The sequence below is a fragment of the Vulpes lagopus genome, chromosome 8, assembly GCF_018345385.1.
Source record: "Vulpes lagopus strain Blue_001 chromosome 8, ASM1834538v1, whole genome shotgun sequence".
In the NCBI taxonomy this organism is placed as follows: Eukaryota; Metazoa; Chordata; class Mammalia; order Carnivora; family Canidae; genus Vulpes; species Vulpes lagopus.
Window position 1 is genome coordinate 116024165 of NC_054831.1, and position 16560 is coordinate 116040724.

The 16560-nt window shown below is 43.2% G+C and overlaps 1 protein-coding gene across 4 annotated transcripts in view; it reads left to right on the top strand.

Moving 5' to 3' along the window:
* The window catches only part of ABCC12 (ATP binding cassette subfamily C member 12), a 65279-nt gene extending 49227 nt beyond the window's left edge, over window positions 1–16052 (top strand). For 2 of the 4 annotated variants that reach the window (XM_041767344.1, XM_041767346.1), the window contains exons 22-29: window positions 2067–2223; window positions 6520–6609; window positions 10699–10888; window positions 11341–11500; window positions 12517–12595; window positions 13626–13739; window positions 15601–15765; window positions 15871–16052. In XM_041767344.1, the coding sequence (XP_041623278.1) occupies window positions 2067–2223; window positions 6520–6609; window positions 10699–10888; window positions 11341–11500; window positions 12517–12595; window positions 13626–13739; window positions 15601–15765; window positions 15871–15963 (1048 nt within the window). In that variant the 3' untranslated portion in view covers window positions 15964–16052. Of the gene's footprint in view, window positions 1–2036; window positions 2224–6519; window positions 6610–10698; window positions 10889–11340; window positions 11501–12516; window positions 12596–13625; window positions 13740–15600; window positions 15766–15870 lie in introns of all 4 variants that reach the window. The other 2 variants (XM_041767343.1, XM_041767347.1) reach the window with 1 other exon arrangement.
* Window positions 16053–16560: the final 508 nt, after the last annotated feature.

Here is a 16560-nt window from a genome sequence, read left to right on the forward strand (position 1 = left end):
TCAAATTCCTATTCAATCCTGGCCTTCTGTTTCTTTTGTACCTGTGCAGTCTAACCAACCACACAGATAAGACTTCTAAGTCACTTAAACTGTAAACTGGATTTGTAAGCTTTATGGCTATAGGATAGAAGCACCATGGTATTTGGAAGAATATTTTGACTAAGCTCTGGGGAAAATAGAGTGGAAACAGAGGAGGGGGGTGTTGCAGGCTGTCACATAGCTGGTCAGAGGTACTTCCAGGCAGAGTCTTTTGAGTTTTGGACCTGGATGGAGCAGCAATGCCTGAGGATGGTCTTGACTGAACCAGTGGAAGAATCTTAACTCTTTTGGGGTTTAAACATTGAAAGGTTTTCATTTTTTCCCAATGATTTCTACCAATTGTTCTGATGAAACCCCTTTCCCAATAGGTCAGGGGAAACTTCAGTGGTAGTTGAATTTGATATCTCTTGTGGTTAATTGTTAGTTTGGCCCAGTTAAAAATTTCAATCTTGAATGTACAGTTGACCCTTGAACTATGCCAGTTTGGTGGTATCAGCTGCCCTCCACACAGTTGAAAATCTGCATATAACTTTAGGCTCCCCCCAAAGTTAACTACTAGTAACCTACTATTGGCTGGAAGCCTTACCAATGACATAAGCAGTCAATTAACACATATTTCATGTTATATGTAATATATACTATATTCTTACAATAAAGTAAGCTAGAGAAAATAAAGTGTTATTAAGAAAATGGTAAGGAAGAGAAAATACATTTATAGTACTATAAAATATTTATTGAAAAAAATCATGTATAGGTGGACCCATGCAGTTCAAACCTGTGTTATTCAAGGGTCCGCTATATTCCCTCCCTAACATATCCAGAGGCTTGGAGTAGTAACACTGTGGTGTGTGTGTGTATGTGTGTGTGTGTGTGTGTGTGTGTGTGTGGTGCAGGATGAGGGGCAGGTGTGCCCCTGGGAAGCCCCTGGTCGGTTCATTTAAACATCCTCTCCCTTTTCTCTAAGCTTGGTTCCTCGAGACTGGTGCAGGGGAATAGAGTCAGGGAGGACACATCCTTGGGCCATTCTCCCCTTCCTGCTGCTCATTTCTGCTATTGCAGAAAATTGTGTCCATGTCCTGTGGCAAGGTGGAAACTCCAACAGGATCAAATCCCTTGAAGCTCTGCTGGGCATTGCTGATGGTCAGGACCTGCCTGGGTCTTCCAGAGAGCTCTTCCTGGGCAGCTTCATACTGTATTTCCTTGATATGGGACCTCTTTGCCTCACATCAAAGAACACTAAATTAAGAATGCAGCACCGAAAATACTCTCATTTGTAGCAACAGCAGGAATGGGCAGGATCTGCCTTCTACACATCTGGGGAATGAGCAACTCCAGTGGGTCTTTCCCTCATCTTTAGTGATGTCATTGCTCTGTCCCTCTGCCCTGTGCCCTTCTCTTTGGCTCAGTGAATTCACAGCAGGGGTGGGAGATGTCAGCCTTTTCTTCTTGAGGAGACCCCCAATTTTATAAGAAATTGCCTTGAATCTTTCTCTGATTTGGAGGGGGAACCAAGCACCTTCCTTTCCCTTCTCTTACCATCACAAACATTGGTTCTCCCTAAAGGCAACCTCCTCCACAACCAGCCTTCACCCTTTTTATAGATTGAGGGGGCCAACTACCAATTCTACAAGACCTTTGAGGCAAGTGGCTGACTCCAAAATAGGGATCCTTTGATGGTAGAGCATGATATACTGAGCACCTTCTGTTCTCAGCTACGAGTTCTAGTTGCCAGTTCTGAGAAAGAGAGAAAGAACCCACTCAGCACAATACTATACTGCCACATGGGATTTCGCAAAATATGTGCAAATCAAAGGCACATGTTTTGAGGCAGCAGATTTTGGAGTATGGCTATTTTTTCAACTTTGTAAGAGATTCCTATGTAACAGTGCATTAGCCCTTGATTAAAAATTCCCCTTGCCTTAATTTTTCAGTAGCCCCAATCCTAAGTCTATGGAAGCACACCTGATCTCCTATTTTGTCTGATGTTTTAACTTTAGGTTTAAGATGCTAAATGATGAAAACTCCAGCCACCTCCTATACTTTAACTGTGCTCTCAGGTGGTTTGCTCTAAGAATGGATGTCCTCATGAACATTGTCACCTTCATTGTGGCCTTGTTGGTGACCCTGAGCTTCTCTTCAATTAGCGCTTCATCCAAAGGCTTGTCTTTGTCTTACATCATCCAGGTAACACCTAGTATAAGGTTAGGCTTGGTCTGGAGGCTCTGGGATAGGCATAGGGTAGGTGGTATATCAGGAAGGATGGATGTAAGAGAAGATCCAACTCAAATGGGTTCAAAGAATAAAGAACTTACTGGCTCACATTGTTAAAAGGCCTGGTGGTTGTGTGGGCTTCAGGAGCAGTTGGATCATAGCCTCTGGCTTTGTCTTTATTCTGTGATGACTTTCTTCCTGATTGTATAATGGTGACTGGCAGTCTGAGGGCTGTAACAGGAAAGAAGGAGGAAGAAAGCTTTTCCTACCCTAGCCACTGAGCAAAAGCTCTGAGCTTTACTCTTACTGGCTTAATTTGGGCATCCCAGAATTAGTTAGTGCCTGGTTAGAATTGGAATGATTGGATTATATCAAAGAATGGAATCATGCCCCATCCTACCCCCAAGTCACACAGCTGTCCACAATAGAGAACAGGAAAAGAATGCTGGAGAGGCAACCATGATATCCATGACAAATAATACTGACTTTTCATTTTGGTTGCTTTGGTGTTTTTCTTCTGAAAAATAATAGTGATAGGCATAATACTAGTAGAGAACAATGATGATCAGGCCATTTTGGGCACTGTTGTAAATCTTGTATGTAAATTAACTCATTTATTCCTATAACAACCCTATGAGATAGGTACAGCCATAGTGTTCATTTTATAGATGAGAAGACTGAGGCTCAGAAAGAGTTTTCCAACATCACACACCTGTCATGTGTGAGAGCTAGGCTTTGAACCCAGGTGACCTGGGTCTGGTATCCATCTGAGTGTGAATCTTGATGTGTGTGTATATGTGTATGTGTGTGTGTATGTGTTGTCCAGGGGATAAAGTGTCCAGTTACCTCTGATTGGGAGAAAGATGAGGGGGAGGGGAATAGATGGGTCTACAGACAGACTACCAGTCAAATCAATCTCTCTGTGGCTCCTTCTCACAACTGGAGCCTGCCTGAGTTCTGTTAGATAGAAGGCTCTGTAAGCCCCTGCAGCACATTCTGCCTCCATTCTATCAAAAGGCTTTTTTTTCCCTTTTCCATCTTCCAGAAATCTGTGACACTTTCATTCATTGATATCTTTTCCTTACCCCCTTGCCCCTAAAGGTTTATTCCTTTTTGAAAATCTCTCTGATATAATTTTAATGGCATTTTGGGAAGGAGAAAGAAAAAAAATATATTCTCAGGTCTTTATCTTAAGTGGGAAGAAATGAATTTTTCTTGGGTAGCCAGTTTCCCTCATATTTTTATTTGTTGTTGTCTAGTAAAATATAAAGCAGATGATGTTGAATATATTCCCTTATTTGGTCCAAGTGAAACAGCTTTCTTCAAGTGAGGTTATGCTTTTGGGGGATATCACCAGCTTTCCATGAAATTGTTTTCAAACATTCCTATAAGGCTAGAGAATTTGCATACACTGAGATCTAGGGGAACACTTCTCTAGCTGCTTTGTTGAACATTAGCCCCCTTTGGAGAACACAGAATCTGAATGATGGCGCTTCCCTTGACAACAGAGGAGACTCCCTAGATGGATGAGAAATTGGTGTGAAGTCCCACAGAGCAGAAAGTGAATGTAAAGTGACATCTCATAACATCAGGGAGGAGAATGAGCATTTACTGGGCCAGCACTAGCACTATGCTGACAGGAGAGTTCTAAACTTGTGGAGGGCTAGGACTTCGAGGGGCTGATACCCCTGGATTTAACAAAACATGTATAGGTCTTTCTCAAGGGTAGTGTTCATTTATTCATTGACCAGATAGCCACTGAGCACCTACCATGAGCCAGGAACTCTGCTAGGTGCTATGGATTCAGCAGTGAACAAGCTGGACAGGTCCCTTTATGGGATAAAAAGAGATGTCCCATAGGATGGAACAAATAAGTGCACAAGTAAATAAATGAGAAGACTTTGGAAATTGTTTAATTTTTATGAAGGTAATAAAACAGGGAATGTGACTGTCAGTGGGGAAGCACCATTAGACCCTATGACTAGAGGAGACCTCTTCCAGGAGGTGACTTCCAGCCCAATTCAAGAATGACAAAGAACCAAAGAAGTCGGAAGGCAGAATGCTTCAGGCTGAGGGGCCAAGGCAAGGTTTGGGAAGGCAGAGCTCAGTGCATTTGAGAAACTCATAAGGTCATGTAGCTTGAGCAGATTGGTAGAAAATAAAGCCTGGAGCATTGGCAGGGATAGACTATGCAGGGCATTGTCACCCATGGCAGGGGGTTACTTATATTCTAAGAAAGGGTTCTCAACTGCAGCACTATGGACATTTGGGCTGGATGATCTTCTTTGTGAGACGCTACCCTATGTGTTATAGGATGTTAGCCTCTCTGACCTCTAATCAGGAAATCCCAGTAGAACTTCCCTCCTCCAAGATTGTGACAACCAAAAGTATCCCTAGGCATTGCTAAATGTCTCTTGAAGGGCATAATCCCTCAGGTCAAGAGTCATTGCTTTAAGAGAAATGGAAAGCCAGTGGCATGTGTTAAGCAGGGAAGTAGCAAGGGAACCCTGAAAAGAGTCTGGACCTACACTGCTCCTCCCCTCATTCACCTGCTTGGGTGACACTACCTCCTTCCTGTTAAGGCCACTGGCTACTACTCAGAGCTACCTAAACCCTGACTTTGCCTGCTGGACTTCTTACTGTAAATGTCTCCACTCACACAGTTCCTTAACTTCCCTAACCAAGGCAACCTCACCCCCAAACTTGGCCACTCTTTCACATCATCCTGTTTTACTGGCATTCTCACCATTTGAAATTATCCATGTCTTATCCTGCCAGCCTACTAGAACATAAGCCATGTGCGAGCTGGCATTTTGTTCATCACATTTCAGCCCTGGAAAACCAGCTCCTCCAACAGTGCCTGGCCCACAGTTGCTGCTTACCTAGAGAAGGAAGACCTGGTCCTGCAGGTCTTGAGCCCACTAGCCCACCTTGCAACTGAGGCAGGTGCTATTGGTGCACCGACCTTCCACAGCAGGGAAGTTCAAGCCCAGGGCAGCCTACAGGTGTGGGGAGCTCTTCCAGCCAGGAGTGGCCCCACAATGATAGAAGGGGGTCAGTGGAGATGTAGCCCAGCTCCCTCAGGACAACTCAAATGTGTTCCATGCAGTGTCCCAAAGCCTCCAGTGGGATCAAGATTCAGTTGGCCACAACCGAACCTCTCATGACTTACCTTCTCTTCTGTGACCCACTTCTTCCAGCTTCTACTGGTACTTTTGGGGTCTACCCCTTGGATTAATTTCCTAGGCCTGCCATAACTAATGACCATAAGCTAGTGGCTTAAAACTCCAGAGCAATTTATTCTGTCACAGTTTTGGAGATCAGAAGTCCCAAATCAAGGTGTAGGCAGGACCTTGTTCCCTCTGCATGCTCTAGGGTACAATCCATTCCTTGTCCTTCTGAGCTTCTGATGCGTTCCTGGGCATTCCTTGGCATGTAGCTGCATCACTCCAATCTTTGCCTCTGCCTTCACATCTTCTTCTCTTTTATGTCTTCTCTTCTTCTCTCTCTTATAAAGACACTTGTCATTGGATTTAGGGTCCACCCAGTTAACACAGAATGATCTCAAGATCCTTAATTACACTTGCAAAGATCCTTTTTTTCAAATGAGATAACATTAACAGGTCTCAGGGATTTGGATGTAGACATATCTTTTTGGGGGAACCACCATTCAACCTTTCTGCTTATACTCAGATTTCAGGGCTGGCTTCTGGGGGATCTTAGCCTGAGGTGGATGAGCTTAGGAAGCCACATTCCCCACTCTAAGCCTAGATTTTCTCATGCCTGAAGCAAACAGATGGGCTTAAATGGCTTTCTTCTACCTCTGATGATCTGTGGTGATTGGATATCAGTTGCAGCTTGACTGCGGGTGGAGTAAAACAGGGAGGGCATAGAAGTGCAAGCCCCCACCAGATGGCAGCAAGGGGAATAACCAGCAGTTGTGTGGCCTTGGGAGATCCAGCTCAACAACATCTCCCTGGCACTCAAACTAAAAGTGATCAAGTGATACTGTGGTGGGATTGTTCTTGCTATCTGGAGGACCAGGGAAATTTTCATCACTTTGTTTCTAAATGCAGAGGAAATGTTTAAAGGCAAAACACTCCAGGATCTTTACTTGTAGGCACTTAGCTGGGAATGCAGGCCTACTTTTTGTGTGGCTCTGAGTGAGACTGGGGAGGGGTAATTCAGAAAAGCTGCCCCTGAAAGTGGGACAGTGGAACCCAAGGGGGGAAAGGACTGTAACCTAACTTTTTGCTTCTCTACAATTAGCTAAGTGGACTGCTCCAGGTGTGTGTGCGAACAGGGACAGAGACCCAGGCCAAATTCACCTCAGTGGAGCTGCTCAGAGAGTATATTTTGGTAAGAAATTAGTGCATGACAGAGGAAGGACTAGTTAACTCTGGCAGAATTTATGTCAGAATTTGATTTTTTGACACAAGAAAGGGATATTTTTAAAAACAGAAATGGGACCACAACCCTCTCCTTAAGACCCATACTTACTCTAAAGTTATTAAGGTTGAGGAAGAGATACTTAAAAAATTTTTTCCTCAAGGGCAGCCTCTGAACACAAAAAGAGAAATGAGTGGATAACTTTATTTATTTTTTATTTTTTTATAAATTTATGTATTATTGGTGCTCAATTTGCCAACATATAGAATAACATCCAGTGCTCATCCGATCAAGTGCCCCCCTCAGTGCCTGTCACCAAGTCCCTCCCACCCCCCACCCACCTTAGGAGTCTCTCATGTTCTGTCTCCCTTTCTGATATTTCCCACTCATCTTTTCTCCTTTCCCCTTTATTCCCTGTCACTATTTTTTATATTCCCCAAATGAATGAGACCATATAATGTTGGTCCTTCTCCGATTGACTTACTTCACTCAGCATAATACCCTCCAGTTCCATCCACGTTGAAGCAAATGGTGGGTATTTGTTGTTTCTAATGGCTGAGTAACATTCCATTGTATACACAGACCACGACACCGAGGCTCCTTCCACAGTTTGGCTCTTGTGGACATTGCTGCTATAAACATCAGGGTGCAGGTGTCCCGTTGTAGCAAGCTTTATATTTGCATAACCATCCCAATGCTGTGGATGAACATTCATTGCATCTGTATCTTTGGGGGTAAATCCCCAGCAGTGCAATCGCTGGGTTGTAGGGCAGATCTATTTTTAACTCTTTGAGGAACCTCCACACAGTTTTCCAGAGTGGCTGCACCAGTTCACATTCCCACCAACAGTGCAGGAGGGTTCCCCTTTCTCCACATCCTCTCCAACATTTGTGGTTTCCTGCCTTGTTAATTTTCCCCATTCTCACTGGTGTGAGGTGGTATCTCATTGTGGTTTTGATTTGTATTTCCCTGATGGCCAGTGATGCGGAGCATTTTCTCATGTGCTTGTTGGCCATGTCTATGTCTTCCTCTGTGAGATTTCTCTTCATGTCTTTTGCCCATTTCATGATTGGATTGTTTGTTTCTTTGGTGTTGAGTTTAATAAGTTCTTTATAGATCTTGGAAACTAGCCCTTTATCTGATACGTCATTTGCAAATATCTTCTCCCATTCTGTAGGTTGTTTTTTAGTTTTGTTGACTATCCTTTGCTGTGCAAAAGCTTCTTATCTTGATGAAGTCCCAAAAGTTCATTTTTGCTTTTGTTTCTCTTGCCTTCATGGATGTATCTTGCAGGAAGTTACTGTGGGCAAGTTCAAAAAGGGTGTTGCCTGTGTTCTCCTCTAGGATTTCGATGGACTCTTGTCTCACATTTAGATCTTTCATCCATTTTTAGTTTATCTTTGTGTATGGTGCAAGAGAGTGGTCTAGTTTCATTCTTCTGCATGTGGATGTCCAATTTTCCCAGCACCATTTATTGAAGAGACTGTCCTTCTTCCAGTGGATAGTCTTTCCTCCTTTGTCTAGTATTAGTTGACTATAAAGTTGAGGGTCCACTTCTGGATTCTCTATTCTGTTCCGTTGATCTATGTGTCTGTTTTTGTGCCAGTACCACACTGTCTTGATGACCACAGCTTTGTAGTACAACCTGAAATCTGGCATTGTGATGCCCCCAGCTATGGTTTTCTTTTTCAATATTCTCCTGGCTATTCAGGGTCTTTTCTGATTCCACACAAATCTTAAAATAATTTGTTCCAACTCTCTGAAGAAAGTCCATGGTATTTTGGTAGGGATTGCATTAAACGTGTAAATTGCTCTGGGTAACATTGACATTTTCACAATATCAATTCTTCCAATCCATGAGCATGGAATATTTTTCCATCTCATTGTGTCTTCCTCAGTTTCTTTCAGAAGTGTTCTGTAGGTTTTAGGCTATAGATCCTTTACCTCTTTGGTTAGGTTTATTAGTAGGTATCTTATTCTTTTGTGTGCAATTGTAAATGGGATTGACTCCTTAATTTCTCTTTCTTCAGTCTCATTGTTAGTGTATAGAAATGCCACTGACTTCTGGGCATTGATTTTGTATCCTGAGTGGCTAACTTTCGTTTCTAAAAATTAAAATTTGGGAAACCTGGGTGGCTCAGTGGTTAAGTGTCTGCCTTCGGCTCAGGGCATGATCCTGGGGTCTGGGATGGAGTTCTGCATCAGGGTCCCTGTGGGGAGCCTGCTTCTCCCTCTGCCTGTGTCTCTCATGAATAAATAAATATTTTTTAAATATTTAAAAATTAATATTTGATTGGCTAAAATTGTAAATTGGAGAAAAAACAATAGTTGAACTCTTCTCTAAAATCTTTTTTTTCTTTTTAAGATTTATTTATTTATCTTAGAAAGAAAGAGAGCATGGGACGGGGGCAGTAGAGAGAGAAGAAGAGAAAGAATCTCAAGCAGACTCCCCGCTGAGCAAGAAGCCCTATGCAAGGCTCAATGATCTTACAATCCTGAGGTCATGACCCTAGCTGAAACTAAGAGTTGGACCCTCAACCAACTCTACTAGTCAGACGCCCCAGATGCCCCTTCTTTAAAAGCTTTTATGTTCAACTTATAAATCTTGCTATTCTTTGAAAAGAAGTCTAGACAAGTTAAGCAATCACTTTTAAGGGCCTCTGAATAGCATTTGGCCCCATTTACAAATTTAGTTAAACTCTTTAAAACATTTTAAACTGTAATTTAGAATTAGCGCATTTCCTTGAATACTATAAGTATCTTGATTATCTGATTTAACAAATAAACCTTTCAGAGATTATATAAATCTAATAAGTTACACTTATAAATATAGCAAGCTTTATATTTGCATAACCATCCCAATGCTGTAGATGAACAGTAAACTTTTAACTTAAAATCATGTTTAAATAAATTATTGAATTGTACATTTAAATTAGAATCACAGGCCCTTATGTTACTAATATTATTATACTTAAAACACCAGATATGCAGATTCCTTAAACTGAAAATGCTACTCTTACAATTTAGCTTCTCTTATATATATATGTGGGGCTTGAACTCACAGCCCTGAGATCATGACCTGAGCTGAAATCAAGAGTCAGACACTTAATAGACAGAGCCACCCAGGTGCCTCATACTTCTCTGAAATATTTTTGTTATGAATTTTTGATTTCCTGGGGGTTAAAAATATTCACTGTCTAGGAATATGATTATTTTCTCAGCTAATGTTGGTTGCTAATCACAGATTTGGGCTGGTCAGCCACCCTACAGGGCACATGCGGGCCTTCTCATCACCAACAGAGATTCATCACTTTCAGAGGAGGTGTTGGTTTTATAACACAGCCAAGTTGCTCTACTCCTTACTTAGACTTTGCATGTCTTGAATCCTTGGGAAACTAAAATGTCTTTTCCATGTAACTTTAAAGACCTCTGAACTTGACATTCTGCCTTCTTGCCCTCTTCCTACTTCTAACACCATGATGACTCTTGCAGATATTGAAATCATATCTGATCAAATTCTGCAAATCTCAAGATTTGGTCTGGATTTGTCACACAGCTTCAAGGTCACACTCCTGACATTTGCCCAGGCCCACAATTCCCAGTAGGAACTGTCCCTTATAGTTATCCATCTCTCTATTCACTAAGCTCCAGCTACATGACTTTTCTTTCTATTCCTCAAAATGACCAAGGCCTCAGGGACTTTGCATTAGCTGTCCACTCTTCCTGGACTCAAATCTTTACAGCTTCTAGGTCCCCACTTGTATGCCATATCCTCATAGATGCCTTCTTCAACCCTTAAGTTACTTTTACTCTGCCTACCCATTTCCACCACTCACATTCTATATTCTTTTACAATACTCTGTTTTATTGACTTCACTTCTGATTTAATTTCTTGTTTATCATCTGAATTCCCCACTGGAATGTAAGTTCTTGGCTGAATTTATTGGTCTAGCTCACACAATGAACACCAGTACCTAGAATTGTGGGAATGAATGAATGAATTGAATGAATGGAAAAGAGAATGGTTATTAACCTGTCATTGGTCATTCTGCTTTCCAGACCTGTGTTCCTGAATGCAGTCACCCCCTCAAAGTGGAGACTTGTCCCCACGACTGGCCCAGCTGTGGGAAGATAACATTCAAAGACTATCAGATGAGATACAGAGACAACACTCCCCTTGTCCTTGACGGGCTGAATTTAGTCATTCAAAGTGGGCAGACAGTTGGGATCGTTGGAAGAACAGGCTCTGGTGAGGACCAGCTCTGACTGTGCTTCTTTCACGTTGTTTTCTTTGCATTTCCACTGGGTATGCTTAAGCCACACCAGAGGGCGGCGTCTGCGTGTGGTGGATTGGCTGTTTTTTTCCTCCTCAAATCTCTTTACTGTAAATTAGGATTTCAGGTTGAATGGGTGTGTGGAGTTGGAAACAAACACACATTGGTTTTTAAATTAATTAAATGAGAATCATTCTGGTGAAACGAGGCCCAGAGAATGAGTCATGTGCTAACAGCCTCTGCAGGGATGGGCAGGTTAACTGCGTCAGGGCAGCAGATTGCCCCCACAGAGTGAGGCCTTCCTGTCTGCCCTGTCATCTGCACAGAGCCATTTCACTGCATTACAAATTCCCTTGATTAAATACTTGGATATGATAGAAGTGGAAACTGATGTTTGATTTGCTGTTCTTGCTTTTATTGTTCCCAGGAAAGTCATCTTTGGGAATGGCCTTATTTCGTCTGGTGGAGCCAGCCGGCGGTACGATCTTCATTGATGATGTGGATATCTGCACTCTTGGTTTAGAAGACCTCAGAACCAAGCTGACTGTGATCCCCCAGGATCCTGTCCTGTTTGTAGGTACAGTAAGGTAGCTGTTTTTGATCGTCGTGCATTCCTATTTTTTGGATAGTAAAAATCAGATCAGCGAGGAGTTTTGTGAAGGGTCCATAGTGGGAATGAGGGAAGCAGCATCCTGATGTGCTCATGAGCACTGCTAGTACCTGTTCCCTGAGTGAAGCCTTGGGAGGAGCTAAAGACTAGGGCCCCAAACATTTCCTGTATCTTGGGAGCTACATCACCAATAAGTGAGATGTTTACACGTAGGGAGAACAGATATCCCAGTTGGTCCTGGAAAGCCCCAGTTTATGCCTATGTCTCAGCATCCTATCATATTCAGCAACGGCCACTCTCAAAAGTACCCAGTTTGTAAAATAAAGTAAGCGGTTACCTATGTATGTAGCCATCCACAGGGAAGCGCATCATTCCCACTGAGGAGTGAACAGAGGTTGTTCAAGTACAAGAGCAGTAGGGTTGCAACTTCTACAGGGCTCAAAATCTGCTGTCAAGGGACAAGGAGAAAACCAGTTTCTCATTTAATCCAGTGCAACAGCTGCTTCTCTGATGAGAGGGGTATTTCTCCCATTGAGCACCAGATCAAGTAGTGGGCTGTGTACTAGACTCATACCCTGCAAATGGGGTGCCCACCCTGTACAAAGGCCTGGGAGTTGCAGCTATATCTCTTGTTTCTGAAGGCAGAGCGAATGCAGTGGCTGAGTGAGTCCCACCACCACCTCCGCCTCCACCAAGAATTCGCAGGGGGTCAAATGCTTTCTGCCACACATAGCCACTGTGAGGACCAAATGGGTCTTCCTGAGTTCCTTGCTCAGTGCTATCTCTCCCACCTTGGTGGTTTCTGCCCCATCAGAGAGCTGGGTGTTCCTGTTTCCTTGGCCTGAGGTTGGTTTTCCTGGGCTAGGCACTGCTTTTGGAGGTGCAGGGGTCATCACAAACCACCTCCTGCTCTCTTCCACATGCTGCAGAAAACATGCGCCCCTCATCTGCCTTCCTCAGAAATCCAGCTCCCTGTTCTTTCCTTTATTGCAGATACAACCTGGATCCCTTTGAGAGCCACTCAGATGAGATGCTCTGGCAGGTTCTGGAGAGGACATTCATGAGAGACACAGTAGGTCTCTGGGGCTGTCCAGGATGAGTCTGTTTCTCAGCACCAGGGACCCAATACCTGGCTCAGGTTTGAATTGGACAAGCACTGAGCCAGCATTTGGTCAGGCTTATTTTTATTTGTTGGCATCACGTATGTCAGTAGAATGTGATCCCTATTTCCTCTCTGTGGTTAAAAGCAACCACAGGTAATATGTATTAGGCCTCTGTAATGGTCCAGTCAAGAGCTCTGCGTGTGTTATCTCACTTGGTCCTGTCCTGACTGCAGCTCCCTGAGGTTGGGACTTCTGCTCCAACTTAGAGGTGCAGAAATGAAGACTCAGGGGGAAAAAAAAAAAACATGTGAAGGCTAGTAAGTAGCAGAATGGAGACTTGAACTCAAGTGCATCTGACTCTAGAGCAGATGGGGCATCTTACTGCTCTGCCAATAGTCTCCTTTGCTTATGGGAACAGAGAAGCCACAGGACGGTGAGGGGGCATGACATGCTATAGGAATGGCAAATTTCTGTGAGATGGGGTCCTGTCTTACAAGAGCTGTAGCTGGGCTCAGCAGGTGAGCACGGCCACCTCTACAGCACGAAGGGATTTTTTTCCACCAAGACTTGGTATGAAGGGGAGCATGTCCCAATGCCAATATGACTGCATAAATCAGACACTGTCTTACCTTTCTCTGATGACTAGAAAACTCTTCAATCCCATGTCTATTTTGTCCATGGACGTAAGGACCCTGGAAGCCATTTACACTTCGTTTGTGTTTCTCTAGAGCCATATGTGCACCATTTGTCCTCTTTTGGCAAGGTGTCTATGAAGCTCTATGAATCACACTGTGATTTTAAATTATTAATGTCCGCCTACTCCCTGGTCCTTCCCTGGTGCCTGTTTGCGATGTTGAAATGATTGTTGTTTTGTACTTTCTTTTCCGCAGTAAAATAAAGCCAGCTGATGAATGCATGAGAAGGGGGCAATCAATATAGACGATGCAGGACAATTTTATAGATCATCAGCATAAATGTGGCATTTTCTGTGTTTTATAGATAATGAAACTCCCGGAAAAATTACAGGCAGAAGTCACAGAAAATGGAGAAAACTTCTCAGTAGGGGAACGTCAGCTGCTTTGTATGGCCCGAGCGCTTCTCCGTAATTCAAAAGTAAGGAAACAGCACGGAAAATGGATTGGTCAAATTTTGGATATTTCCCGCAGCGCCACTCAATCCAGGAGGTAGAGCCACGTGTTTGTCTTTCAGCAAAGAGAGAACAATTGAGCCATTTAAAAACCGATCACTTTCTTTTAAGACAAAGTTGTAAGGGGTAAGAATTGAAAAATAACAGCCATTTATAGCAATAGCACCTGCCTCCCCTGGGCCTCCCCCTGGGAAGCTGTGCTTAGGTATTCTCTCTGTCCTGAGTAGTTTGAGTATAAGAAATCTGCCTCTCGACTTTTTTTGACTTGTCCCTCAACAGTTCTGAGGCCTGATAAACAGTACCCAGGATGTTAAAGAAGACCTTCAGAATGCTAAGATTTGAGAATTGTAAAATTTATTATCCTCATTTTTCTTAGGGACTTAGTCATCCTCGGTTACTGATCAAAGAAGGGATTGCTGTTACTTTAGAAATCCCATTCTTAGGATGCCTGGGTGGCTCAGTGGTTGAGCATCTGACTTCAGCTCAGGGCATGATCCCGGGGTCCTGGGATCGAGTCCCGCATCAGGCTCCCCGCAGGCTTCACCTCCTGCCTGTGTCTCTGCCTCTCTGTGTTTCTCATGAATAAATAAATAAAATTAAAAAAAAAAAAGAAATCTCATTCTCTGAGCCCTGATCAAAGTGTAACCCACCGTGTGTATTGTGTAGACCTACTAATGGCATGAGAGAGAGCCAGCACCAGCATGCATTCTGTGCTGGCTGAGGCACTATACACTACTAAGTGGTTTGTGTGCTGTCTTTGCATTTCATGGTCATAAGAAGGTATAACCCGCTTTTACAGATGAGGACATGGAATCTCGGGGAAGTTAATTTAACCAAGGTCAAGCAGAGTTAGAGCTGAGCTCAAGCCCTCTGACGTGCAAACTAGCACTGTGGTAGGTAGAATAACGCTCTCCCCTGCTGAAGATGTCCATGTCCCGATAGCCAGAACCTGTGAATACACCACCTTACCTGAGAGAAGGAGGCTTTGCGGGTGTGATTAAGTCAAGGATTTTGAGCTAGGGAGGTTTTCCTGGGTTACCTGGGTGGGCCTAGTATAATCAGGGAGGTCTGTATAAGAGGGAGGCAGGAGAGTCAGAAGAAGAGATGTGACCAATGGAAGTAGCATAGCACGAGCCAAGGAACACAGCTCCAAGCAGCTAGAACAGGCAAGGGAACAGCTCCCCTCTAGAATGTAGCCTTGGCAATACCCTGACTTTAGGAATCTTGACTTCCAGCACTGCAAGACACTAAATTAGTTGTTTCTAAGCCTCTAAGTTTGTGCTGATTTGTTGTAGCAGCTATAGGAAACAAATATAAATTATTATAGTTCATGCTGACTCATGTTAGCATGGTAGATAAAGCATCTTCCCAGCTTCTAAGATTAGAATAAACCACTTAAAAAGAGAAGTAAAAAATATATCACCTTATTCGTTTGGCCAGTCCTTCCAAAGATAATGGAGGTGCTATGAATTGACTTTTGTTGTTATTTTTCTAACCTCTAGAGATGGACACCTAGCTCATGACTTTTCAACACTTCTTCTCCTCCTCCTCCTCCTTCTTCTTTCTTCTTCTTCTTTTCTTCTTCTTCTTCTTCTTCTTCTTCTTCTTCTTCTTCTTCTTCTTCTTCTTCTTCTTCTCCTTCTCCTTCTCCTCCTCCTCCTCCTCCTCCTCCTCCTCCTCCTCCTCCTTCTTCTTCTTCTTCTTCTTCTTCTTCTTCTTCTTCTTCTTCTTCTTCTTCTTCTTCAAGTAAGTAGAGCTAAGACTGTGAGTTTCCCTCAGGTGCAGTTTTTGCTTAGTGTGACTTTTACAATGTACCTTCCTCAACAGATCATTCTCCTTGATGAAGCCACCGCCTCCATGGACTCCAAGACCGATACCCTCATTCAGAGCACCATCAAAGATGCCTTCAAAGGCTGCACGGTGTTGACTATTGCCCACCGCCTCAACACGGTTCTCAACTGCGACCTCGTCCTGGTCATGGAAAATGGGAAGGTGCTGGAAGTTGTTGGTATAACCTCCCCCAAAGGCTTCAATGCTTTGGACTCTAAGTGAGTGGGTATTTTCTGCCAATTTCAGCTCTTTTTCTCTGACTTTCAGGTAGTCGAGTTTGACAAGCCTGAAGTCCTTGCTGAGAAGCCAGATTCTGCATTTGCAATGTTACTAGCAGCAGAAAACAAAGTCCGACTGTAAAGATCCCTGAGGGGGCCACATCCACTGATTTTAGAGGAGGAGAAGGATGCTTCAGATGAGTTGGATGAGCCTGCCAGAGAAGGGCCTGCAATTGCAGGCAGCCCTTCCACCCCTGACACAGAGGTTGCTTTCCAGCCTCGCCCAACCTATGCCTCCAGACCTTACCTGGCAGGCTTGGGATTGGTTCTGGGTGGTAAATTGAGGCAGAAGAAGCTAATGAATTAAAAAACTGACCCTCACCTCCTAAAACCCTAAGGGCCCTATCAATGTGTCCCCATCAATACTACCGCAGTGCCTGAGAATGGAAACATTGTAATTCTCAGTTACATCTGATCAAACATAATGTGAAAATACCCAAGTATGAAATTTATAAAAGGTTTCCTGCCTTGTTATCAGAAGGGAAAAGAGCAGAATTTCCTTCCTATTGAGGTCCTATTCACATCTATTTTGAGTGTGTGACAAGCAGTAACTACATAGATCTGTAGCATGAAAGATTGATTACAGTGTTTGGTGAAAAAGTTTTTTTTTAAAAATCATATTATATGTTCCATTTGATATATTAGAATAACAAGGACAACAAAAGGTTGGCATTTCTCT